The sequence below is a fragment of the Felis catus genome, chromosome D2, assembly GCF_018350175.1.
Source record: "Felis catus isolate Fca126 chromosome D2, F.catus_Fca126_mat1.0, whole genome shotgun sequence".
NCBI lineage: Eukaryota > Metazoa > Chordata > Mammalia > Carnivora > Felidae > Felis > Felis catus.
In genome coordinates, this window is record NC_058378.1 from 72,186,362 (window position 1) to 72,213,319 (window position 26,958).

The 26,958-nt window shown below is 34.6% G+C and overlaps 1 protein-coding gene and 1 long non-coding RNA gene across 4 annotated transcripts in view; one reads left to right on the forward strand and one right to left on the reverse strand.

Annotated features, from left to right (window-relative positions):
- The window catches only part of ATRNL1 (attractin like 1), a 774,854-nt gene that overhangs the window by 355,083 nt on the left and 392,813 nt on the right, over positions 1 to 26,958 (forward strand). For all 3 annotated transcript variants that reach the window (XM_023240973.2, XM_023240974.2, XM_045040724.1), the window contains exon 26: positions 18,678 to 18,756. In XM_023240973.2, coding sequence (XP_023096741.2) covers positions 18,678 to 18,756 — 79 coding nt within the window. The remainder of the gene's footprint in view (positions 1 to 18,677; positions 18,757 to 26,958) is intronic.
- On the reverse strand, positions 181 to 1,050 carry LOC109492711. Its single transcript, XR_002146670.2, has 2 exons — positions 582 to 1,050; positions 181 to 299 (listed from the first exon to the last, which is right to left on the reverse strand). It is a non-coding gene; the product is annotated as an uncharacterized LOC109492711 (long non-coding RNA).

Sequence of the window (26,958 nt, forward strand, 5' to 3'; positions counted from 1 at the left end):
CTAACAAGGGGCCATCATGACATTTTAGTCCTTGAGTATCTAGAGTATCATCTCTCAACCTATGTCTGATAGTAATCAAAATATCTGTTTATTCCTTGTGAATTATATATGTAACCATGTATATATGCCTGTATGTAATTGTATACCCAAATATACACAAATAGAAAGATCATACAAAGGTCCCTTTGAGGATCATTTTATACACTTTTCAAGATGTTTCAAGATGTCCTTTCTTCTATGGACCCAGCCACCTCTTCTCTCCATGGGGTTCTGGATTTGTAAATTAGCTCATCTGGAAACTGAGCAGAGGGTCATGATTTTTCTATTGGGGCAACAATTCTTAGCCTGTTGTTTCTTCATTCTTACTTAAAATAAAACTAAATGTTAAATAGCACCAGTGTTGGCTGTCCACCTAGTTTTCCCCTGAGGATACCATACATTCTTAATCATCTTCCCAGCTCTTTGTGGGCTAACCCCCTTGGCTGCTCCAACAGACTTATTGACCATTATGCTAATTGTGGGCCATGGATTCCCTGACACCTGGTACCTTTTACTTTGGGTCCCCATTACTTAATGCCTACCCCAAGACTGCCTCTCCTGATGTCAGCTCTAGTCTGTAGAAGAAAGCCACCACTGAACTTCTTAGTGAAGCAGATGCTCTCTCATCTTCATATTCCTTCTGTAATAGCCTTGGTGAGTGATGTGCCCTATGGAACACAGACTACTAGTAGTTCTTACATAATATATCCATTCTAGAACATTTCCTCTGTCAACTTCTTTGTTCCTTTCTCTTCCATCCGCTTGGGCAACTCAGGTGTTTCCATTACACTTTCAATTGGCCATTGTTTTTTCCAGGCTTCTAAGAGTCACTCCATCCTCAAGAGTCCTCAGTGGGGTATTATATCTCCTGTGGTCCTGAGAATATGTCCCTAAATTCATGAATTCTTGCTTGTCCAGTCTTACCTGCCATCTCTCTTGATTAGACACCACCAAAATCCAGTTCCCATCACGCTCCCCTCGTTCCTGCCAGTACATTCTAGGTTATTCTTATAGCTCTTTCAAGTGTATAATACTTTCCCTTTCTTATCAGGCCAAGATGTATTATGCTGTCATTATACTCTAGTTATCTGTCTGGCAAGCAGGAGAGGAGGTGATGGCAGCTTGGTAGGGATGTGGTTATTGTCTCTGTTACCAGGGAAGGGAGTTGTAGAACAACAGAAGTTTCCTTAGAAGCCCTCATTTAGATACATCATTCTAAATATTCCTATCCCATATTTTAAGGGTTAGGTTTTCCTAACCATGGCCCTTGTCTTTGCATGAGATAACTGTTCTGGCTGAACATTCGATCATCTCTGGGGCTCTGCAACTCTAACAACCAGATCATTATCCTGCTGATCATCCATATTGGCTTTTCCAATGTCAAAGAAAAGGGCTTCATTTAAAGCTATAAAAGAAACTCTCTAGCTTTTATATTTAGTTACTAATATTTGTTAATGGCCTTCAGTTTCTCATTATCACACTGCATATATTAATACAACATAGCAGCAATCAGCCAACCCACACTCTTTTGAAGATGTTTCCCTACATCCCCACTGGTGAAAGCTTTAGCAATGGAAGCATTCTTTCAACCACCCTAGTAACATTGATGATGTTCTTTTAGCCTGCCAAGGAAGAAGGGAGACAGTTCCAAATCCCCTTTTTACCTCCTGATTACCCAGATAAATCTTCAGAGAAGCAGACCCAAGATGGGATTAAATATACAGTAAATGCATTAGGGGAAACTCCTGCAGAGGAAAGAGCAGGGGAGAAGGTGATGGATCTTCTAGACCACAATGCTGAACTGACCTTTGTGAAGTGGAACCGGAAGAAAAGGTAGTTGAGTGAAAGAGCCTGAGATTTCAGTGTACTCTGCAAGCCAAATCACTCATCAGAGGAGTTCTGCATCTCCCAGTATCAGCCTTTGACTAAAGATGGTGGGGGCCTTTGATTAATTGTGCTCTTTGTAGTCAGGGATCAGTGAGGCACATTTTAATAGTTGGCACAATAGATTTGTCTGTTACTTGAAGGTTTGGTAGAACTGCCCTGTAAAACCATATGAATTTTGGTAAGGTTTTTCAATTTGTTTTTGTATGCTTTGAATTTTTGTGGGTAGATTTTGCAGTTTCTCATGAAATTTCATTAGTATTTACATCTCAGGTTTTCTATTTTTTCTTGACGTAGTTGATAATTTTGTTTAAGGAAATTGTCCACTTTATTTTCAGAATTTATTGGCATATATTTTCCTATATTAATATTCCAGAACTTATGTTAGAATTATGTCTCCCTTTTCATTGTGAATTTTGCCTCTTTTTACATTTCATTTTTTTCTTGATAAGCCATTAAGAACTTTGACAGTGTTGGGGGAGTCCTTTTAAAAACCACATTTCATGGCTTTGTTCCATGTTTTATTGTTTTCTAATTCATTATTTTCATTGTTTTCTGCTTATGTTTCTTCTACTTTTATGGAGTTGCTGTATTATTTTTCCAAATTTTTGATTTAAACGTGTAATCAAGCTTATTAATTTCTAGTTATATGGTTCTAATATATGCATTTAGGTGTACCACTTTTTAAAAATATTCTGTTTCAGCTGCATTCCATGGAGTTTAATATATAGCACTTTTATTAACTGTAATTCAAAGTATTTTCTAATTTCTTTTATGATTTCCACATGAATTATTTAGAAGTCTGTCTTTGAATTTCCAAATGTGTAGGATTTTTTCAGTGTGTCTTTTTTACTGGCTTTTCTTCAGTCAGTGAAAGACCTTTATGATACTTCTGTATTTCTTCAATTTTTTCTGTTGTCAAAGATATGATCAACATTTGTAAATGTTCCACCTGCTTGATAATAATGGAGTTTTTCAGATCATTGGAGTCAGTATATTATAGATTCCCATTAGAATAAAACTTAGTATTTTTTCCCATATGTTCTTTTTCAATGTTCATGTTCCATCTACATATTATTAACTGAGATTTAGTGCTATTTCACTCTGTTACTTGTACATATTTGTCAACTTTGTATTCATATTTTTTCGTTTTAATATTATGGTTTTAGGGGCAGACAAACTAGAATTATTAATTTTTTCTTATGAATTATTGTTTTTCTCTCAATTTTTTATTAGGATAAAATACACATAAAATTTGCCATCTTAACCATTTTTAAGTGAACAGTTTAGTGATAATAAGTACATTCATATTATTATGCAGCTATCACCATTTTCCATCTCCAGAATTCTTTTTATCTTACAAAACTGAAACTCTATGCCATTAAATAATAATTTCCCATCTCCTTTCCTTCAACCCCTGACAGTTACCATTTAGCCTTCTGTCTCTGTGATTTTTGACTACTCTAGTACATTATATAAGTGGTATCATGTAGTATTTATCTTTTTGTTACTGGTTTATTTCTCTTAGCATTATGTTCTCAAGATTCATCCCTATTGTAACAACTATCAGAATTTCCTTCCTTTACAAGGCTGAATAATATTCCATTGTATGTATATACCATTCATCTGTTGATGGACACTTGAGCTGTTTCTGTCTTTTAGCTATTGTGAATAATGCTGCTGTGATCATGAGTGTACAAACATGTACTCAAGACTTTGCTTTCTGTTCCTTTATGTTTTTAATTTTTTGAGGAACCTTCCTCCCGTTTTCCACAGCAGTTGTACCATTTTAAAATCTTACCAACAGTGCACAGGGGTTCCAATTTTTCTGTATTCTTACCAGCACTTATAATTTTTTATGTTCGTTTTTGATGGTAGCCATCCTAATGTGTGTGACGTAGTATCTTATTGCAGTTTTGATTTGCATTTCCCTAATGATTAGTAATGTTTAGCATGCTTTTGTGTGCTTGCCATTTGTATATCTTCTTTGTAAAAAAATGTCTATTCAAATCTTTTGCCCATTTTTGAATCAGGTTCTTTGTTTTGTTTATTTTGTTGCTGTTGTTTGTTTGAATGGTGGGAGCTCTTTATACATCCTGGATATTAATCTCTGATAATTAATCAGATACATGATTTTCAATCATTTCCTCCCACTACGCATCTTGCTTTTCACTCTATTGATAGTTTCTGTTGGTGAATAGAAGTTTTTATTATGAAGTCCATTTTGTCTATTTTTTCTATTGTTGCCTATGTCTTTGGTGTCATATCCAATCATTGCCAAGCCAATGTCTTACAGCTTTTGTCCTATATTTTCTTCTAAGAGTTTTATAGTTTTAGCTATTGTGTTCAGGTCATTGATCCATTTTGCATTCATTTGTGTGTGTGTGTGTGTGTGTGTGTGTGTGTGTGTGTGTGGTATTAGGTAAGGGTCTAACTCGTCTTTTGCATTTGATTTCAGTGCAGTTTTCTCAGCATTATTTGTTGAAAAGATGGTCCCATCTTCATAGAATGGTCTTTGCGCTCTTGTCACAAGAGTATTTTATCTGATATGTGGAGGTTTATTTCTGAGCTTTTTATTGTATTCCATTGGCCTATATGTCTATGTTTATGCCGGTGCCACACTGGTTTTATTATTATAGTTTTGTTGTAAGTTTTGAAGTCAAGAAGTATGACTCCTCCAACTTTGTTCTTTTTTCAAGATTTTTTTTTCTTTTTGCCTATTTTTTTCTTTGGTATCTATGGTCCTTGAGGTTCCATATGAATTTTAGGATGAATTTTTCATTTCTGAAAAAAAAAGTTGTTGGGATTTTGATAGGGATTGAATGGTATGTGTAGATTGCTTTGGATAGTGTCAACATCTTGAAGGTATTGAGTCTTCAAATCCATGAATGTGAAATGTCTTTCTATTTACTTGTCTTTAATATATTTTCAGCAATATTTTGTAGTTTTTATTGTACAAGTCTTTCACTTCCTTGATTAATTCCCAAGTATTTTATCCTTTTTGATGCTATTGTAAATGGAGGTGTTTAGTTAATTTATTTTCAGAAATTAGTGTATACAACTGCAGCACATTTTTATGTTGACTTTGTGTCCTGCTACTTTGCTGCATTTGTTTATTAATTCTAAGTTTTTTGTGTTTGTGGAACTTTTAGGGTTTCCTACATACAAGGTCCTATTATTTGCAAACATATAATTTTACTTCTTCTTTTCCAGTTTGGGTGCCTTTTATTTCTTTTTCTTGTCAATTGCTCTATCCACTACCACATTGAATAGAAGTGGCAGAAGCAGGTATCTTCTTCCTGATTTTAGTGGAAAAGCTTTTAATCTTTCACTGCTAAGTATGATTTAGAAGCTGCAGCAAATTATCCAGAAGATCTAGCTAAGATAGTTAACAAATATGGCTACACTAAACAACAGATTTTCAGTGTAGATGAAACAGCCTTAGATTGGTAGAAGATGCCATCTAGGACTTTCATAGCTGGAAAGAATAAGTTAATCAATGCCTGGCTTCAAAGATTCAAAGGACAGGCTGACTCTCTTGTTAAGGCTAATATAGCTAGTGACTTTAAGTTGAAGGCTGTAAATATCCATCTTTTTTTAAATCTCCCACTGATTTCTACTGTAAAACCTGGATAAAATCTAGGGGCAGCTATTTGATAATTCTGAAAAGTAAGTATCAGCAGGAAGATCAGAGAAGACCAGAATTGAAAGTGTCCCTGAACTGTTTGGGAATTTACTGTTACTTTCCTTTGGTATCCCCTGACTTGAAACTAAATGCAGGCTGAAAACTCAGAGTGACTACTGAGATCTAGACAAGAAACATTCTGGAAATACCCCCTAGTTCTGAGTTATGGTGTAGAAAACGAAACTCTTTTAAGTTTATTTATTTATTTTGAGAGGGGGGTGTGAGGGCCAGAGAGAGAGGGAGAAAGAAGATGCCAAGCAGGCTCTGTGCTGTCAGCCCCAACGTGGGCTCAAACCCAAGAACTGTGAGATCATGACCTGAAGCAAAGTCAAGAGTCCAATGTTTAACCAACTGAATCACCCAGATGCCCCTGCAAAGGAAACTCTTAAAGCTCAGAGTGAGTAGTGGAGAACCCCCTTCCATTTTTTCCTCTTTGTCCTTAATTCACTCACCCCCGATCCCAAGCAGCCTTGCAGGAGTAACATTGGCTGCAGCAAAAATGGCTAGGAATGAGAAGCTGGAAGAGCCAAATCTTAGGGGGAGAGGAATCTTCCTTAATATAAGGTAGAGTTGTGGTTACAAGAGGGCCAAGACAAACGCCATTGCTTTTTCCTTTTCTCTGTCCTCCTAGCGCAGAATGTGGCACCATCACAGAACTGGGCAGTTTCTGAGCAGAGGATAAAAAGTGGAGCCCAGGGAACCAGAAAGGATCTGGGAAATAACAAAAAGAAGAAAAAGCCATCCCCTAAGTTGTTTATGAATTTCTGGGACTTATGAGGCTATGATCCTAATTAGCATACCAAAGAATCTGAGACTGAGCTGGTGGTTAGAACTGGGTTTAGGCCCCAGACTGAACCTGAAGGACAGACTCAAACAGCCCTGAAAATGCTTCTGAGCTTCCAGTGCGTTGTAACCACAGCCTACAGATGGGCTGAAACAAATTATTGTTATAGGGAGTATCAACATTCCCAGTAGAATACAAACTCAGCAAGTAGAGAGGGCTGTGACAGAAGTGGACCATTCTTAAGTTTTGTTAGCAAGTCAAGGAATGCCAATGTTTATTGCTCAACCTAATTTTCATCAGGGAATACAAATTAAAACCATAGTATAATTCTACTTCCCATATACCTATTACAGTGGCTAAAGCAAACAAATAAACAAACAAACAAAAAACAAAGCAAAGCAAAAACAAGAACAAGCACCAAATGTTGGGGAGGGTGCTGGCACTCTCCACACTTTTGATAGGCTAGGAACTGGGGCAACAACTGAAAACAAGCTGACACTGCACCCTGAAGTGGAATCCATTCCGTCAAAAGCCATGCAAAAATAGCTATAGCAATGTGTTTTAAATAGCCAAAACCTGAGAATATCTCAAATACCCAAAAATAATGGAATGGAGAATATAGCCGTATAAAGTAAAAAATACGGGGTAACAGAAAAAAAAAAAAACCAAACTAATCCTACAAGAACAATATAGATGTCACTCCAAACAATAGTGTTGAACAAAGGAAGCCAGAAACAAAAGAACAAATACTGTAGGATTTCATTTGTATGAAGTTCAGAAATAGGTAGAACCAAACTACGGTATTAAAAATCAGCATGAGAGCTATCTTTGAGGAGGAAGGAATGGGTAAATTACTATTGTTTTATTGGGATGTTGGTTACATGGGTATATTACCTTTGTGATAATTCACTGAGCTGTGTGCTTGTGATATTTCTGTGTATGCTATGTTCTAGAAAACTAGAACTGATGGTCTAGAAAAGTTTTTTTTAAGAAGAGCATTTCCTACTTTTAAAATATTAAGGAAATCTTATAATTAAAACATTTACCCTAACCACATGATTTCATTAAGGTATGCTTTAAATAAAAATTGGGTGTAGAAAAGAGCATTTGTATACATTGACCATTAATCAATTTCTGTTGTAAGTTTGGGAGATTAAGGTATTATCCAGGTAGATTATTTGTAACGGAGGATCTTCCTTACGAGATGTTGTTTCTCCCTACCTTATGTAAACTATTTCAAGGAAGGATTTATCAAAGACGCTCTGTACATTTGTAAATCTGTTAGCAGTTTGGAGGGAGTTCATTTGGGTATTTTTCTATGAATTTTACATAAATGATATCTAAAGTATATTTTATGGATTATTTCTCAGCCTTCATTTAACTCCTTCCATATGGGTATACAGCAATGAATTTATTTGAGTGGGATTGATCCCTCACTAGCTTCACAGGTGGCCTAAAGCCAGTTAGTGCCTAGCTTCAATAGGCATGTGATAGGTGAAGAGTAGCCATGTGTAATGAATGGTATGTAATGGGAGTCCTGGAATTCCTGCATCCGTTTGTGTTCCTAAGAGGGAAACGGGCCTGAGGCCAGAGCTGATGCACAGTAGAGTGTATAGTTCGGAGAATCAGAGAGCAATGTAGCCAGCGTGCCGATCAGTCCAAACCTGGCAGTTATTTTTTTCCTTCTGACCTTGAGGAGTGTCTTAGTCGGCTTGGCTGCCGTACCGCAGACAGAGTGGCTTTAACACCAGAAATTTATAAATCCTACAGTCCTGCTGGCTGGGAAGTCCAAGATTTGAGTGCGAGTATTGTTGGTTTCTGGTGTGAGAACTCTTGGTTTGCAGACGGCTGTGTTCTTGCTGTGCGTTCACATCGCTTTTCCTCAATGCAAGGAGATGGAGAGAAAATGCCAGCTCTCTGGGGTCTCTTTTTATAAGGACACTAATTCTGTTGGTTCAGGATTCCTCCCTTATGACCTCATTTAACCTCAGTTACAACCCAAAGCCCCTATTTTCAAATGTAATCACTTTCAGGTTTAGGGTTTCAACATATGAATTTTGGAGGAATACAATTCATCCGTTATATTCTGCCTGTGGCCTCCCACAATCATGTCCTTTTTGCATGCGAAATACATCCACTCCATCCCAACAATCTCAAAAGCCTTAACTCATTCCTACATCAGCTCTAAAGTTTTAAAGTCTGAAGCCTCATGTAAATACCATCTATATCAGATATGGATGAGATTTAGGATACAATTCATCCTGAGGCAATATTTTCTCTACCTGTGAACCAGTAAAACCAGACAATTTATATGATTCCAAAATACCATGGTTGGGTTGGCATTCTCAATTCTTAAGGGAGATATCTGAAGAAGAAAGGGGGAACTGGTCCCAAGCAAGTCTAAAACCTAGCAAGGCAAATTCCACCAAATGTTAAAGATTTGAGAATAATCCTCTTTGGTTCAGTGCCCTTCGTCCAGATACACTGGGGTGGCAGTGTCACCACACAGCTCTACGGAGTGGCCCCGCCTTCTTAGCACTGTGAGGTGGCCCTGCCCCTGCAGCATGTGCTGCAGCTTTATCCCCCTTTATCCCTAGATGGTGGCATCTTGGTCCCCACAGAGGTCCCACCCTTGAAAATTAAGGAACAACCAACCAGGCTTGCCCTGATGATCTCTTACTTAACTTTAGGATCACTCCCTTTTCTTAAAGGGTAAAGCACATTCCCAACTGAATAAATATCTCCATGGTCCCAATCTATAGAATCCAAGAAGCCTGACACCCTTCTTTCATTCCCTTTTGTTTTCTCTGCCCCCTTTAGTTCACACTCACAGTGTCTCTGCTGGTAAAATCTCATCTCTATTCCTGGTTCTGCTGAGATGGCTGATTAAGCCCCTGAATCATACCCATGATCTCTTTTTTATAAATGGTTGCTCAGCTACACCCTTTAATGTTATCTTCAGAACATGATTTTTCAGATTTTGCATTATGGTTTAAGCTGAGAATTTTCCAAACCTCCAAGTTCTTGTTCCTTTTTTTTTCTAGACACTTCCTTCTCCAACTCATCTCTCTTCTTGCATTTAGCTATAAGCCATGAGGAGATCCAAAGCTCTGTCTTCAATACTCTGCTTAGAAGTATTCTCTGCTAATATCCAGTTTTATAGCTTGTAAATTCTACCTTTCACAAAACACTGGAACACAATTCAGCTAAGTTCTTTGCCATTTTATAACAAGGATGGCCTTTCCTCCAGTTCCTATTAACATGTTGCTTCTTTCTATCTGAGACTTTACCAGAATGGTCTTTAACATCTGTATGTATGTATATCAACATTCTGTTTGTGATCATTTATGCATTCTCTAAGAAGAGAGACCTTCTCTCTAGCTGTACTTGATTCTTTCTGAGCTCTCTCCAGAATCGCTTTTAACATCATCCATTTCTTCCAACAGTCTCTTCATAGAAATCAAGGCTTTTTCTCGCATGCTCCTCAGATTTCCCCCAGCCTCTACCCATTACTCAGTTCCAGGGCTGCTTCCACATTTATAGACATTTGTTACAAGCAGCACCCACTTCCTGGTACCCAAATCTGCCTCTGCTCATGCTGCCATACAAAATACTACACAGACTAGTGACTGAAACCACAGAAATTTATTATCTCACAGTCCGGGGGGCTGAGGAGTCCAAGATCAGGGTGCTGCAGTGGTTGGTTTCCGAGGTAGGCTTCCTCTTGGCTTACCAATGGCCACTTTCTCACTGTGTGCTCACGTGGCCTTTCTTCAGTGTGTGCACAATGGAAGAAGAGGGAGAGGAAGGCTGGGAGGGGGGGTGAGAAGGAGGAAGAGAGAGAGGGGGAGAGAGAAAGATAAAAGAAAAGGAAAAGAAAAGAGAAGAGAAGAACAAAAAAAGGAAAGAGCAAGCTCTCTGGGTATCTTCTTATAAGAACACTAATCCTGGGGCACCTGGGTGGCTCAGTTGGTTGACCATTCAACTCAATTTCTGCTCAGGTCATGATCTCACAGTTTGTTGGTTCAAGCCCTGCATGGGGGCTCTGGGCTGACAGCATGGAACATGCTTGGGATTTCTCTCTCCCTTTCTTTCTCTGCCCCTCCCTGGCTTGCTCTCTCTCTTTCTTTAAAAACATAAAATAAATAAATAAATAAATAAATAAATAAATAAGCATCATTTTTTTTTTAATTTAAAGAAAATTGAAAACAAAATACTGTTGAATCAGGACCCTACCCTAATGACCTCATTTAACCTGATTACCTCCTAAATTACTTATCTCTAAAATATAGTCACATTGGATGTTGGACTTCAGCATAGGAATTTTGGGAGAACACAATTTATTTTCATAGCAGGAAGTATAAAATCCATTTAGTCCTGATATTGTTTATACAATTTTGTGTTAGATTTCTGTCTCTTGCCTTTGAAATCATCTTAGCTGACAATGCATCCTAAGGTATAATTAACTCTTGCTTAACAATCCTCAGAAAATTCGTAACAATTTATTGCAATGAACACATTGTTTTTCTACCTTTACCCACTAGACCTTGTTGATTTTTCATCTTTGCCAATCTAATAACTAAAACAAATAATTTTTTAAATATGGAGTTTTTATTGCATTTTAAGTTAGCAATTTACTTTGTTAATATTTTAGTTGATAAGAAAAAAACATCTTTCAAGTGTTAGGAAGGTATTTTTAAAACCCTTGAAAGATATTTTCTGGAATAGCAGTTATTAGGAGGTAAATTACTTTTTAAAATAATATGTTTCTATATTTCAAAACAATTCCCTAGTTTGTAGCATTTTTCAGTGGAATAAAAGATTAATATGCCCAAACCATCTTTTAAAATATGTATTTAAGACTTGAATTTTATGATCAATTAACCTCAAATTGCTATAAAATAGTGACAATATTATCTCTTTTTGCATTTGGCCAACTAGATTACCACCAGAGGATATTTCTTTGTCACTAGAAACCTGCTTTACAATATAACCTTATACCACACTGTGTTACATTTATTGAATTCTTTTTAATTTTCACTAAATGAGAATACCTAATGAGTTCCATGGTTTTTCATATTAAGAATCCTTTCCATAATGACCATTTTATGAAGGTTAAAATCAAATTATTGAAATATTTCTCCCTAAGTTCCTACGCTTCTCTTTTTTATTCCTGTAGCTCATGTACTTGCCTTTTTATATTTCTTTTCATTTCTGTTTTTTTTTTCTATTTCCATTAGGAGGATTTTACTAAAGGGTGTTGAACCTTTCAGATCTTCTGGCATTATTATACAGCAGACTTTATTAAGAAATGAATGCCCAATTATTCCTGTGTGCCCCCCCAACCCATATCTATACTAAGGAGCAATATGAGCTATTGTATAATATGAAAGAAAAAAGAAGATGTGAAAGAAAGCAGTGAAACTAGTTTTTCTCTGACCAAAGTGCCACATAGTAGATTAAGGGATGCTAAAACTTGATGTTACCCATTAAGACCTTTGAGTTAAAAGATATATTAGAGAAAAGCTAATTAGACCTGATAAACCCAGAAATCTTAGTCACTTGATTTAATAAAAGTCTATTTCCCACTCACTGAGCATCCATTGGGCATAAGGAAACCAGTGGAAAGAACAGGGCGGTGTGCAGGGCACTGCTCTATCAAGTAATGAAGATTGATGGAAATTTTGTCATTCTAAAGGTTTCCAGGATTGTCAGTATGGACTAGGGTTTTCTGATAGTCACAAAAGAATGAGTTTTCAACAATGCGGGGTAAATCTGTCAAGAATCTTTGTTTTTATGGTCCCTTAAAAAAGGGACTATAACTTTTATTTGCAGTTTGGTTTATTAGAAATAAAAAAAAATATTTGTAAATATTTCCTTGCTATAGGGATTAAAATGCCAAATAGGACGTCTAATATCAGAAACAATTACAGATTTTTCAATCTATTGAAGAATGAATTTCATTCATTTAACAAAAACTTAATGACAACTACTATAGGCCAGGAACTGAGGTATATTTCACTAGGTTTCTAATATTTATTGGAGATTATTAAAATTTTGTTAAAACTTTATTGTTTTGCCTATTTGTTGACATCATCTTGGTTTTATTATTTTTTTCATGTTTATTTTCGAGAGAGAAAGAGACACACAGAGTGTGAGTGGGATGGGGGTGGGAGTGGGGGTGTGCAAAGAGAGACAGAGACTCAGAATCCTAAGCAGTTTCCAGGCTCTGACCTGTCAGTACAGAGCCTGAGGCGGGGCTCGAACTCAGAGGCTGAGCTGTGAGATTAGGATCTGATCCAAAGTTGGAGGCTTAACTGACTGAGCCACCCAGACGCCCCTTGGCACAGGGATTCTGAAGTTAAATGTGTTTTTACATTTTAGCTGAAAAGAAATGGTGAATCAAAAGAAGTTGGGAGAAAGGGAGAACTTGCAATTTAAGACTTTTGTAACTTAGGCAACTTATTTAGAGTCTCTATGACTTAGCTCTCTTATCTTTAAATAAGTTCATAACAGTATACGTGGTATATCATGTGTGATTGTGGTAATTAAATAATCCATGTAAAACACATAACCGTACTTGGTACATATTACTCAATGGATGTTTGTGTCTTTTATTATTATGAATTTTATTCATGAGTTCAGATTGGGCACAGTATATTGGAGGTGATATATCTCATGTTAAAGGACTCAAATTCAGATAAATGGATTCTTAGTCTTTACTTTTTACTACCACATTTTAACAGTTACAGTGTTAATCTGGGATACAACAATGGCAATAATTCAGACTAGAACAGGGTTTCATGGCACTATTGGAATATTAAGATGGGAAAATCTTTGTTATGGGGGAGGGGGGGCGACTTGTGTTTTGTAAGACATTTACCAGCATCCCACTAGATGTCCACCAAATGGTGAAACCAAAATGTCTCCAGACACTACCAAATATCTTCTGGACTACAAAACTTTTCTGACTGAGAACTAGTGAACTAGAAGGAATCCTGTAGGCTTCTTCAAATATATAAAGAAGTTTTAACATATAACCCAGAAGGCAGAAGCAGCATTGATTGATAAAAGTTAGAAAGAGCTTAATAGAAGAACATTTTTCTAGTTTGAGCTAGCTAAAAATAGGATGCTTGTGAGTCAGCAGCTTCTCAGCTTTGATGAGTGATTAGGGGCTGGATTACAGAGTTTGCTGGGAATTTCTTTCCTGGGAGGGCATCTGAAATAAATCTGTTAGTTCACCTTTAGTGACAAGATGCTTTCATTTGGGCAGGTCTAATGATAAAGGTTTGGAAATCATTCCAATTAAGGTTATAGCTGAGGCCATGAGGATAACTGAGTTTGCGCTTTCTGAGAGCAAGAGAAGGTAACAACAGCATGATGTAAACTGGCTTTTAGGGAATGTCCATAATTTAAAAGAGGAAACCTGGAATGCAGCCAACTTTCACTGACCCTGTACTATGTCAGGAAGGATGAAGGGAAACCAATAAGATAATTTCTTCAAAAAAAATTAATAAAATTGATAACCCCCTAGCAAGATTTATCAAAAAGAAAAAAGACCCAAATAAATAAACTCACAAATGAGACAGGAGAAATAACAAACAACACCACAGAAATACAAACAATTATGAGAGAATATTGTGAAAAATTATATGCCAAAAAATTGGACAACCTGGAGAAAAAGAATAAATTCCTAGAAACATATAAACTACCAAAATTGAAACAGGAAGAAATAGAAAACTTGAACAGACCAATAACCAGCAAAAAAAAAAAAAAAAAAAAATTGAATTAAATCTCTTCCAACAAACGAAAGTCAAGGCCAGATGGCTTCACAGGCAAATTTTACCAAACATTTAAAGAAGAGCTCATACCTATTCTTCTCAAACTAGTCCAAAAAATAGAAAAGAAAGGAAAACTTCCAAATTCATTCTATGAAGCCAACATTATCTTGATATAAAACCAGACAAAGATTCCATTAAAAAATAAAATTACAGGCTAATATCCCCGATGAAATGGATGCAGAAATTCTCAATAAAATGCTACCAAACCGAATCCAACAGTGTATTAAAAGAATCATTCACCACCATCAAGCAGGATTTATTCCTGGGCTGCAAGGGTGGTTCGATATTTGCAAATCAATCAGTGTGATACAACGCATTGATAAAAGAAAGGATAAGAACCCTGTATGATCCTTTCAATATGCAGACAAAGCATTTCACAAAATACAGCATCCATTCTTGATGAAATCCTTCAACAAAGTAGGGCTAAAGGGAACACACCTCAACATAATAAAGGCCACATATAAAAAGCCCACAGCTAATATCATCCTCAACAAGGAAATACTGAGAGTTCTTCCATGAAGGTCAGGAACAAGACAAAGATATCGACTTTCGCCACTTTTATCCAACATAGTACTGTAAGTCCTAGCCACAGCAGTCAGACAACAAAAAGAAATAAAAAGCATCCTAATCAACAAGGAAGAATTAAAACTTTCACTATTTGCAGATGACATGATACTGTATGTAGAAAAACTGAAGGTCCCCACCAAAAAATTGCTAGAACTGATAAATTCAGTGAAATTGCAGGATACAAAATCAACATGCAGAAATCTGTTGTATTTCTATATACCAGTAATAAAGCAGCAGAAAGAGAAATGAAGGAATCAATCCTATTTACAATCGCATCAAAAACCATAGGATATCTAGGAATAAACCTAATTAAAGAGGTAATAAACCTATACTCTGAAAACTATAAAACACTGATGAAAGAAATTTAAGATGACACAAAGAAATTGAAAACATTCCATGCTCATGGATTAGAAGAACAAATATTGTTAAAATGGCTATATTACCCAAAGCAATCTGTATATTTAATGCAATCCCTATCAAAATACCAACAGCATTTTTCGCAAAGTTAGAACAACAATCCTGAAATTTGTGTGGAAGCACAAAAGACCCCGAATAGCCAAAGCAACCTTGAAAAGGAAAAGCAAAGCTGTAGGCATCACAATTCTGGAATTCAAGTTATATTACAACGCTCTAGTTTGATCAAGATAGTACGGTATTGCGACAAAAACAGACACATAGATCAATGGAACAGAATAGAAAATCCAAAAATCAACTTGCAACTTTATGGTCAATTAATCTTTGACAAAGGAGGAAAGAATATCTGAGGGGAAAAAAAAAGAGTCTCTTCAACAAATAGTGTTGGGAAAAGTGGACAGCAACAGGCAGAAAAATGAAACTGAACCACTTTCACACACAAACACAAATATACATTTGAAATGGATGAAAGATCTAAATGTGAGACAGGAAACCATAAAAGTTCTAGAGGAAGACACAGCAGTAACCTCTTTGACATTGGCTATAGCAATTTCTTACTAGATATGTCTCCTTAGGAAAGGGAAACAAAGGCAAAAATAAACTGTTGGGACTTTATCAAAATAAGAAGCTTCTGTGCAGTGAAGGAAACAATCAATAAAACTAAAAGGCAACCTATGGAATGGGAAAAGATATTTGCAAATGACATATCTGGAAAAGAGTATCTAAAATATATAAAGATCTGATAGAATTCAATATCCAAAAAACACATCTAATTAAAAATGGGAAGACATGAATAGACATTTTCTAAAGAAGATATACAGATGGCCAACAGACACATGAAAAGATGCTTAACATGATCATCATCAGGGAAATACAAATCAAAACTACAACAAAATACCCCCTCATACCAGTCAGGATAGTTAAAATTAACAACATAAGAAATAATAGATGTTGGTGAGGATGTGGAGAAAGCGGAATCCTCTTATGCTGTTGATGGGAATGCAAACTGGAAGTTGAAAATAGAACTGCCCCGTGATCCAGCAATTGCATTACTAGGTATTTGCCCAAAGAATACAAAAATACTAATTTGAAGACATGTATGTACCCCAGTATTTGTAGCAGCATTATTTACAATAGCCAAATTATGGAAAGAGCCCGAATTTCCATCGAGTAGATGAATGGATAAATAAGATGTTGTGTAAGTATATATATGGAGCGAGATTGTATTATGCTAAGGAAATAACTCAGAGAAAGACAAATACCATATGATTTCTCTCATGTGGAATTTAAGAAACAAAACAAATAATCATAGGGGAAAAAAGAGACAGGCAAACCAAGAAACAGACTTTACTATGGAGAACAAACTGAGTGTTACCAGAGGGGAGGGGGGTGGGGGTGGGTGGGTTAAATAGGTGATGGGTATGAAGGAGGGCACTTGTGATGAGCACCAACTGTTGTATGTAAGTACTGAATCAATAAATTGTACACCTGAAACTAATATTACACTGTATGTTAAGGAACTGGAATTTAAATAAAAACTTTAAAACAGAAAATAAAGTATTAAGAACAAGTTTTAAAGAAAGGGTGGCTAGTGTTGTCAATTGAGAAGTGAAAGTCAGTTAATAGAGAAAAGACCAGTTTATTTATTTCATTTTTAGAAAGCCACCTTGAGGAAAGTATTCTTTAGAATGTTGACTATTTTATAAACATTAATCATTATTAATAGTAACGACTTTATTAGTATATAAGGCAGATGTCAGATTACAAGGAGTTAAATAAGACTAGGTTATGAGGAAATTGACATAGAGGTGGCTACCTTGATCACATAATAAACTAGAGGAAATGACAGGGTCAATAAAATAGGGTAGTTGTTTTTTTTTTTTCAGGAGATATGGGACTTGCACACTTGTGGAAATTAAAATTAAGATGAAACAGAGGGTATAAATTTTAGGGACAAGATAATTACTAAGACCAAAAGGCACTTCAGTGGTTAAAAAGATTAGGATCACAGGCTTTTTTTCTCTTTTTCTTTTTTTTATCCACTTTATTCGATACTGGATAACAGATTAGAGAATGGAAATGGAAATACAACTCTTATGAGATTGTGTACAAGATCAGAGTTCCTTAACAGATGGGGAGGAGAGAGTCTGAGGCGTACATACGTGGATTTGAATTTTGACTCTACCACTTATTTCCTTTGGGACTATAAGTAATTTATTTTGAACTTTCTGAGCATTGGGGTTTTCTTTTTAAAAATAGGAATCATATATTCCATCCAGAAGTGTTCTTATAAAACTAAATCCAAGCATCAATGTGATGTATTTAGCACAGTATCAGAAATGTGTTCAGCACTCAAAGGATAGGTGCTAGAATTGCCTTTGTTATCATCCTTGAAGAATATTCTAAGATCTTCTCTTCAAGTGAAACAGGGAGAAAAAAATATATTATGGAATTAACAAAAGTAGAAAATGTTAAGATTTACACAGCTTATGAGTGAATCAGTTGAAGAATACAAGGATTATCAATTAAGGATGAAGATAAGGTTTTTTGTAGTGACCTGTAACCAGTGAATTTGTAGTGGTCCAGGTCTACTCATCTCTGGGTGTTTTCACAGCATAATGTTCGATCACAGAGCAAAGGGAGAGAAAACAGTGCTACGTGGTTGGAACCGATTAATCAGACTCACATAATTCTGTTATTTTGAGATTTGCCAGTCTCAAACCACTGTTAACAAAGTATCCCACATTTTCATAGCTTATGGCTGTATTGTACCTAATATGTATAAGCCATACGTATAAACACTGTGACTGAATTATTTCTTAGTGTAAACATTAGCATGGGCCAGAATTTCTCAAGTTCAGCACTACTGACAACTTGGACTGGATAACTCCTTGCTGTTGGAGACAGTTCTGTGCATTGCAGGGTGTTTAGCAGTATTCAAATTCAAATCTCTGCTTGTCTGATGCCAAGTTGTACCCCTATCAATGTTGTGATTATCACATGTCTCCGGACGTTGCCAGATTGCCCTAGGGGTAAACAGGGAGCAAAATTGTCTTCAATTGAAAACCACTGGCATATGCTCATATCTAAAATAGTTGCTAATACAGATACAGTGAATGAACCTGTTTGAAATGTAAATTTATAAAGTTGCCAGCTTTTATGACTCAATAGCAATTTTAAATTGATTTCTGTTGCTTCATAAGACTAACAGTTATAAATTTATACTCCTGTCAGAAAAAATCTTAAAGATTGACTACACTGTATAACAAGGAATATAAATAATTACTGTATGCTTTGATTTTACTGGAGAGCATTTTAAACGTTGCTAATTTATCCACTTTTGCTTTATTTACCAACGTGGAGTGGTTAGTTCTATTTACTTTTAAATTCTCTGTGTATTATTTTGTATTTCATTACATGTTTCTAATGTTTTAAGCAAAGTTATTTGTATTTTATTTTCCAGTTGTTTTTTATCCTTATTGCTGGTGGCTGCAGTGGTATGGAAGATCAAACAAACATGTTGGGCTTCTCGACGGAGAGAGGTACCAGTAATGTTACCTTATCTTTGGTTTAAAGATTTGAGTAAATGTGAATCACTGTGACTTAATTAGTATATGCCTCTTAAATACAGAGTTTCAAATCAGCTTTACTTATTAAGATTGAACAAATCAATCTACAATTTTTAAGCTTTACAGCAAACTTTACCACTCTCATTTTAAGTCAGTCTCTGTAGAAATATTGGTTAGTTATAAACAGTTATTGTAAATAGTGTTAGAATTCATATTGAATATATATATATATATATATATATATATATATATATACTATTGATTAAGCAACTTGCAGTTTCTTTAGTTATAAAAACTGTTTACTTTTAGAAGGATCTCTGGTGCAATTTAAAAGAAAATTCTCAGTGATAAATATTTTTGGTTTTTATCTCCTATATATTTTTTTAAGGAATCAAATCTTTACTATTTCATGATTATCTCATAATTCTAGTATGTTTGAAGTGTACCTCAATTTGATACTTTCTGTGTCAGAATTAATCATATGTGTTCCCTGTAATCCTACAATCAATAAAAACAGTAATGCTCTTGCAGAACAACTAATGATACAAATATATTAGACAGTTTTTTTATCTTTGTGTATATTAGTTGAAAGAAACAAAGAAATATAGTAATCTGAGGAGCATAAATGTGAAATAGGTTTATTGTTTTACACTTATATAATGAAAAAGCAAGTTTCTTTTTCTATTAGTGTTATAGTCTATTAGTATTAATATGGGTATGCTGTTGTTAGTTTTATTAGTGCTGTACTTGTTGCATTTGTCAGTATATTTTTATATGTATAATTTTGTGCATAATATAATACAGTGGTATAATTGCTTACCATCTTTTCCCCACATACAAAATAATATATGTGAAGATTTGAAGCTAATCCAGAATATTCTAAGTTATATAATTAGTCAATGCCATGAATTCTTCTTAATTATTCCTTAGTTTTCAAACATCCATTAAAATTCAGAACCTAACTATAATATGTTTGCAAACTTGATAACCCTCTTCCCAGAAATAAATTCTACATCTGTTCATTTCTGTCTCTCTGATTTTCTGTAAATGGTCAAGGCAACATCAATGAGAACATACTTGGCATGACCCTATGATAAAAGTAATCCAGTTGAAAAGGATCTTTTTTTTAAATTTTATTTTTCTTTATTTTTAATTTTTTAATGTGAAATTTATTGTCAAATTGGTTTCCATACAACACCCAGTGCTCATCCCAACAGGTGTCCTCCTCAATACCCATCACCCACCCTCCCCTCCTTCCCACCCCCCCCATCAACCCTCAGTCAATATCTTTCAGAATATATATTACACATGGAAAGAACAAGGGAGAAATAGGAAGATTAGAGATCACTGGGCCAGTTCTCATCTGTCCTTCTTAATATTATCCTGTCCTCTTGATATTCCCTCAATATAATACCCCTTTTTCTAGAACTCATCTGGGTAGTGAGTCTTATAATAATAACTTAATTGCTGCCTCTACCAAGATAGAAGATTCATCTTGTTGAGATGTCATGTGATGTTTACAATATCATATGTTGAAAGTATTGAGGTGTTTTCTCAAATTTAATTCTTATTAGATCCTTTAAATAGAGAATTCTAAATGTCATAGAAACCATTTACATGTTTATGCACAAAGATATCATTTTGATGACTAACAGATCTGTTATTAGATAGTAATTTTATATTATTAGAAGGTTGTCATTTTGGTCTTAGAGGCCCAAAGACTTTTAACTGCACTAGTTGTAACTACTATTCTAACCTCATTTATAGACTTTATTTGGATGAAGTTAAAAATGTATTTTTATTTGATCCTCTCTTTATTCAGTTTTAACTATTAAGTTAATTCTAATCGTCTCAAAAGGGAAAGACCCCAGTATGTTTCCTGTATGTGGATATGTCACTTTCTCTGAAACATTAAGATATCAACTGTTGTAAGCCTCAGAGGACTATGATTAATTAGTGCAATGACAATTTATTTGTAACAGTAAATGAAAATTATTTGAAGGAGTCTCTCTTCTGAATATTTCTGTGATATTGTTAGAGGAATTATACACTACTTGCCTTTCAAAATATTAGTAGTGGTTTAAAATGAAAATATCTTGGGGCACCTGGGTGGCTCAGTCAGTTGAGCATCCAACTTCGGCTCAGGTCATGATCTCATGGTTCGTGGGTTCAAGCCCCTTGTTGGGCTTTGCACTGACAGTTAAGAGCCTTCTTTGGATTCTCTGTCTCCCTCTCAATATGCCCCTCCCCTGGTCATGCTGTCTCCCCAAAATAAATGAACATTAAAAAAAATAAAAAATAAAAATAAAACAAAATATCGTTGGATTATTTTAATATAGTTTAATTCAACCTGACATGTTGCTTTAAAAAAAAAACAATTTGAAGCTTTGGCTTCTCATAAACACATCTATACTGTTTTTGTGGTATAATTTCAATAACAGAAACTTATTATTAATGTAATACTTTTTGAATAACACTCCTGACAATTCAGGGACTCTAAAAAACACAAAAACACAACTACAAAGGACTTCATTTTAATTTATCTTTTCATTTAACAACTTCACATTCATTTCTATGATAACCTTATTAAGGATATGAACATTTTTATGTGGGTGCGTGCCATGTTAATGAAGAGAAACAATAAGTGGATATTGATCCGTGCCAATGTTATAATACAGTAGAAGGATGAGTTCGGTTTTTTATAGCTTATGCTTATTACAGAGGTATTGAAACATTTAGTTTCAATGGTACATTCAGTTTTAGATAAATATTCATTACATTATATAAATATTTATTAGGAACAAGTATATGTTAAATGGAGTCTCTTGAAATATTGCTATGCTTAATAATCTTCATTTTTAAAGTGAAATTTGAGTATTTAATAGGTATCATAAGGCAGAAACCTGTCAAAACATTATAATTACTCCTTGCATTGAAGATATTTAATCTTGGGGTGCCTGGGTGGCTCTGTCAGTTAAGCTTCCGACTTCAGCTCAGGTCATGATCTCGTAGTCTGTGAGTTCAAGCCCCGCGTCGGGCTCTGTGCTGACAGCTCAGAGCCTGGAGCCTGTTTCAGATTCTGTGTCTCCCTCTCCCTCTGACGCTCCCCCGTTCATGCTCTGTCTCTCTCCATCTCAAAAATAAATAAACGTTAAAAAAATGTTAAAAAAAGAGAAGATATTTAATCTTATATTTGATTAACATGAGTGAAAATATCTTGCATATCTTAATATTTGCAATATTTTTTTTCAGTTGGAAATATTTTTTCCAACGTATTGTGAGTAGCTTAATTGTAGTTTGCCTCAGTTAAAGTCTAACTGTAAAATCCATAGAATAATAGATCCCATAGGCAAATGTAAAGTTAATTCTAATCAACTTCACATTACAGGTAGGTCTGTGTATTTGAGTGATATTTCCTGTATCAGCAACTTTTCCTTCTTTTTTTAAAAATACTTTCCTTCTTTAATTCTCTTAAACTTATAGCTCTTTAAAAGTTTTAAAGATATATTGATATGGAGCTTTACCACATTATTTGCTTATCTTTCATAGTCAAATATGCTCTTCTAATGCTTAAAAATCAATAAAAAACATTGCCTAGGATAAGACATTGTCCACTGAGTGACTGACCTTGTGTTCATGATGTACTACTTTCTTTCACATTTCATCATACTGCATAAAACCTAGATTTGAATTTAGCATTATAAACCTGAAATTTGAGTTAAAAATAAACTAAAACCCAGAAGTGGGATTCTAGTACCTCTGAGTAACAAACTACTTTTCAAGAGGTAAATGCATTGTCTTTCCTTCAATATCTAATTGTTTTGGGGCACAAAAATAGAAGAAATAATAATATCATTAAGTTATACTTAACTGAGTTTACGTGGAGAGTAATGAGAAAATGTTATTTTGGGTGAGGAAATTAAAATTAATTGATTAGGTTATATATGTTACTTCTTACAGAATTTGTTAGTACTTTAAGAATCTGTATTTTATATAATGTTAGACATTTTAATATCTAGATAAAGATTCCATAAAACATATTCTTTTATCAAAAAAGCAAGGTTTTTTTTTTAAACATAAATCATGAACTCAAATAAATGTCTTTCTTTTCATTTAATGGCCTTGGCGTTAACTTATTTTTTCTCATCATTTTCTCTTTTTGAATTTCAAAATATAATGATTCCTGTGTTTTAATTTTTTCTACTTGATCATACAAGACTAGAAATTACAGATGTTCATCATGCCTATTTATATTGTCGTAGTTTAAAAATTAGCCTAAGTCTGCATAAAAATAACTTGAGTTGAGAAGTCAGATATGTATGGGAGCCTATGATTTGAAAGTTAACTGATTCATGCCCTGTATACCTGTTGCCAAAAGTCTTATTGTAGATATAGTGCTTTCATTTTGTTCAGCAAAGATGTATTAATCTCTTGCAATATTCCAGACAGATTGATAAATACTGCTGATATAAAGAAAAGGTCATAGACCCTATTTTTTAGGGAATTCATAGTTTTCAAATTTTCAGTAAGATACACATATATGTACACAATCTCACAATTTCAGAGGAACACTTCACTTTGTTGTGGTGCCATCCATCGGGGGAGATATGGTTTATTAAACAGTTTTCTGGAAGTGGGATTAGTAATGGAACTAAGTGTAAACTGTTGCAGAACTGTACATATAATTAATTTCTAAAAAAAAAGATAAAAAATTTTAGCATTGTACAATACATTTATTAATGCAATACAAAAATTGCCTAAAATTATCATTTTTATTTGTTATATGTTATTATCCCTAATTTAGACTCAGTTATTTATGCAGATTAAGAAATGGCCAAGAATATTGAATTTCTGTCAATAAATTTTAATCTAATTCATCATTAAATCTTATACATCTAATATACACACTTGTATCTGTTTATATATGTCTCCAATGTATATGTATAGGTATGTGATTTTATACTGAAAAAAATTCATTGTTCTTCTAAAATTCAAATTTAACTGAACATTCTATGTTTTTATTTGCTCAATCTGGCAACCCTGTTTCCAGTATAAACAAACACTCACCCTGGAGCTGAGGAGTAGTTTTTTTTTTTTTTTTTTTTGAGGGGTAGGTTTAATGTCACAAGATTCACATGGACTGAGAGAGAGAGAGAGAAATAATTCTCCAAAGTTAAATGTTGATTTGTTTTCAAAACAAGTGGGGGTTTTCCTGGGCAAACAAAAATACATAATTTTTATTTTGGGTATTACCTTTCAAAATTAAAGGAAAAACTCTTGACTTGTTAAGATCTATTTGTTAGATCTATTTGTTAAATAGATTTATAGAAATATATTCTAAAAATATAAGCCTGCCTACTTTTTCAAATTATATTCATACAAAAATATTTATAGAGGGTTTTTTGTATATCAGCAATTTCATGTCATTCAAAAAGCTTCTTGAAATAATTCTATTTTCTAATAATGGGATATTATGTAACTGAAAACTAAGAAGGAGGTAGATAGGTATGTGTTTAAAATCAAACCTCATTCCTTCATTCAACAAATATTTATTGAATCAACAACTCTTGTTCCAAACACATTTTTAGAAGAATATAGCAGTAAACAAACAAGAACCGTCACAGTTCTTGAAAAGCTACAGATTTTAAGAATATGCTATTCACTAGGAAATGTTAATATAGTTTTATAATGTTCCTATTTCAAATCACACACACACAAACACACACACATGCATTGAGTTCATAGAGATTTTGAGAGAATTGCCAAGATTGTCTCCAGGTTGTGGGATTGGTATTTGGTAAAAAGAATGATTATGTTATTTCATAATTGTATGCAAACAAATATATAAATTTCAGGAAAGTAGAGGGCACAATCTAACATTTTGGAATTGGGCATTTAACAAAAATAGTATTTAATCCTCCCATTACAAGATATATATTATTTCCCCTTTAGCTGTATAAGGAATTTGAGGGGAGTTGGGTACTATTATCAAAGCTTATAACTAGTAAATGAAAGAGCTATGATTTTTAATCAAGTCTGTCAGATTCCAAACTCAAGCTCTCAGAGCCATGCAAAGAACTTTAAAGATAGCCTGAGTTTGAACAGGTTCGATTCACCATTGATAGTTATAATTGACCACTTATAATATAGCCTATGAATCTGTTTATTGTAGGAGGAATATGCTGTATTTCATCTATTATTATCTAATATGACACAATCAACCTTATTTAATGTACCAGTTAGAAGGAAAAAACAGTGACAATTAAACTACCACACAGTACTCTCTCACTGCATTTATTTTGTACTTATTGAAAGGGCTCTTATAGAATTACTTAGAGATTTTATTACATATCATTCACATATATACATTGAAAGGAAAGTAGAAGCAAAATAAATTGGTGAGGTATTACTAAAACTTGTTTACAGTCATGGTTCAATTTTGTTATATAAATCGCTTTTTGATTCAGGTAAAAATGTTTTGTTTCATATAGTATCATTGACTGAATAATCAAGTTTGTGTCTGTGCAGGCAATGACATATATATCATAACTGCCATCTGGCCAGTAGTGATTATATGATTTCACTGGCTGTAAGACACATGTTTCAGAGATGCTTAGATGGGAAAACAAATGTGTCTTAGAATCAAAATGCGGTAGGGTCTGCTTTATAAGGTTTTTAGTACTAACTGAGTTAATGCATGCTAAGTGTTCAGCGTACTGCCTTTTTCCTTACCAGAACTCAACAAATGTTAGCTGTTATTGATATGTAATACAAATAATGATTAATGTTACATTATGCATTAATATTAGTAACAGCAACTCCTGTATATCTTGGATTCTTCTCCTCCTCCATGTACATACACTCTAACACAGTTGTTCTCAATTCAGTAGGGCCTTTAGAAACACCTGTTGATCTTAAGAAATTACATTTATATATCCTTGAGAGCCACTCCACTGTTTCACCCCCTCCAGACCTATAAATCAGAATTCTATAAAGCTCAGCTTTATGAGTCTATTTTTAAAGTCTACAATAGATTCTAATATGCACTATTGGCATTGTAACTCTACTTTGGCTTTTACTCTTAGAGAGATGGAAAACCTTTGAAGGGTTTTCAACAGAGAAGTTAAGTGATTTGAGTTTAAAAGATATGACTTGAAACTGATAATTCTGCTGTTGTGTTGAGACTAGACTAAGATAAACAACTGTGGACATAGGGAAACTAGTAAAGAGGTTACTAGCCTACCTGATGAGAGATGATGATTGCTCAAATCAAGAGGTGGCAATGGAGCAAGAAGTGATCAGATTTTGGGTATGCTTTGAAGATAACATGATTGGCTAGATGGGGAGGTGTGAGGAAGAATTAAACCAATCATGACTTCAGAAGAATATAAACCAAGCATGACTAGAAGGCTTTCCCTGAACAACTGTAAATATAAAAATGCCATCAATTGAAATGAAGTTGATTGAAAGTAAAATTGGTTTGGGGAAAGGAATGCAGTTTTTACCTGTTAAGTTTGAGACCTTTATTGTTCATCCAATTAGATAAGTCAAATAATCAGGAGTTGGCTCTGGCATGAGGAAAAGGTGTGAGCAGGAGAGATAAATTTGAGAGTTTCAGTACACCAATGGTACTTAAAGCCATGGGACTGGTGGTAACACCAAAAAAGGAGGATTAAGCCCTCAGGTATTCAAACTTAATGTTATAGATTGAATATGTCCTCTCCCAAATTCATATGTTGAGGCCCTAAACCCCAATGTTACAGTATTTGGAAGAGAGACCTCTTGGAGGCACTTGGACTTATGTGATGTTGATACTCTCAGATAGAAATAGTGCCCATTATGAAGAAGAAAGAGAAAGCGTTCTTTCTCTATGACAATACACAAAGGATACTCATATGAGCACACAGCAAGATGGCAGTTGTCAGAAAGCCAGGAATATGGCCTCCAACAACCACATCTGCCATCACCTCGATCTTGGGCTTCCTAGCCTCTATAACTGTAAGAAATAAATGTATCCTATTTGAGTCATTCAGTTTATGGTATTTTGTGGTAGCAGCATGAGCTAAGATACTCGAGAAATCAGAAGACAAAATCAGCAAAGAATACTGTGAAGTTGGAGAAAAACTAAGTGAATATGAGCTCCAGGAAGCTGAGGAAACACTGCGTAAAAGAGAA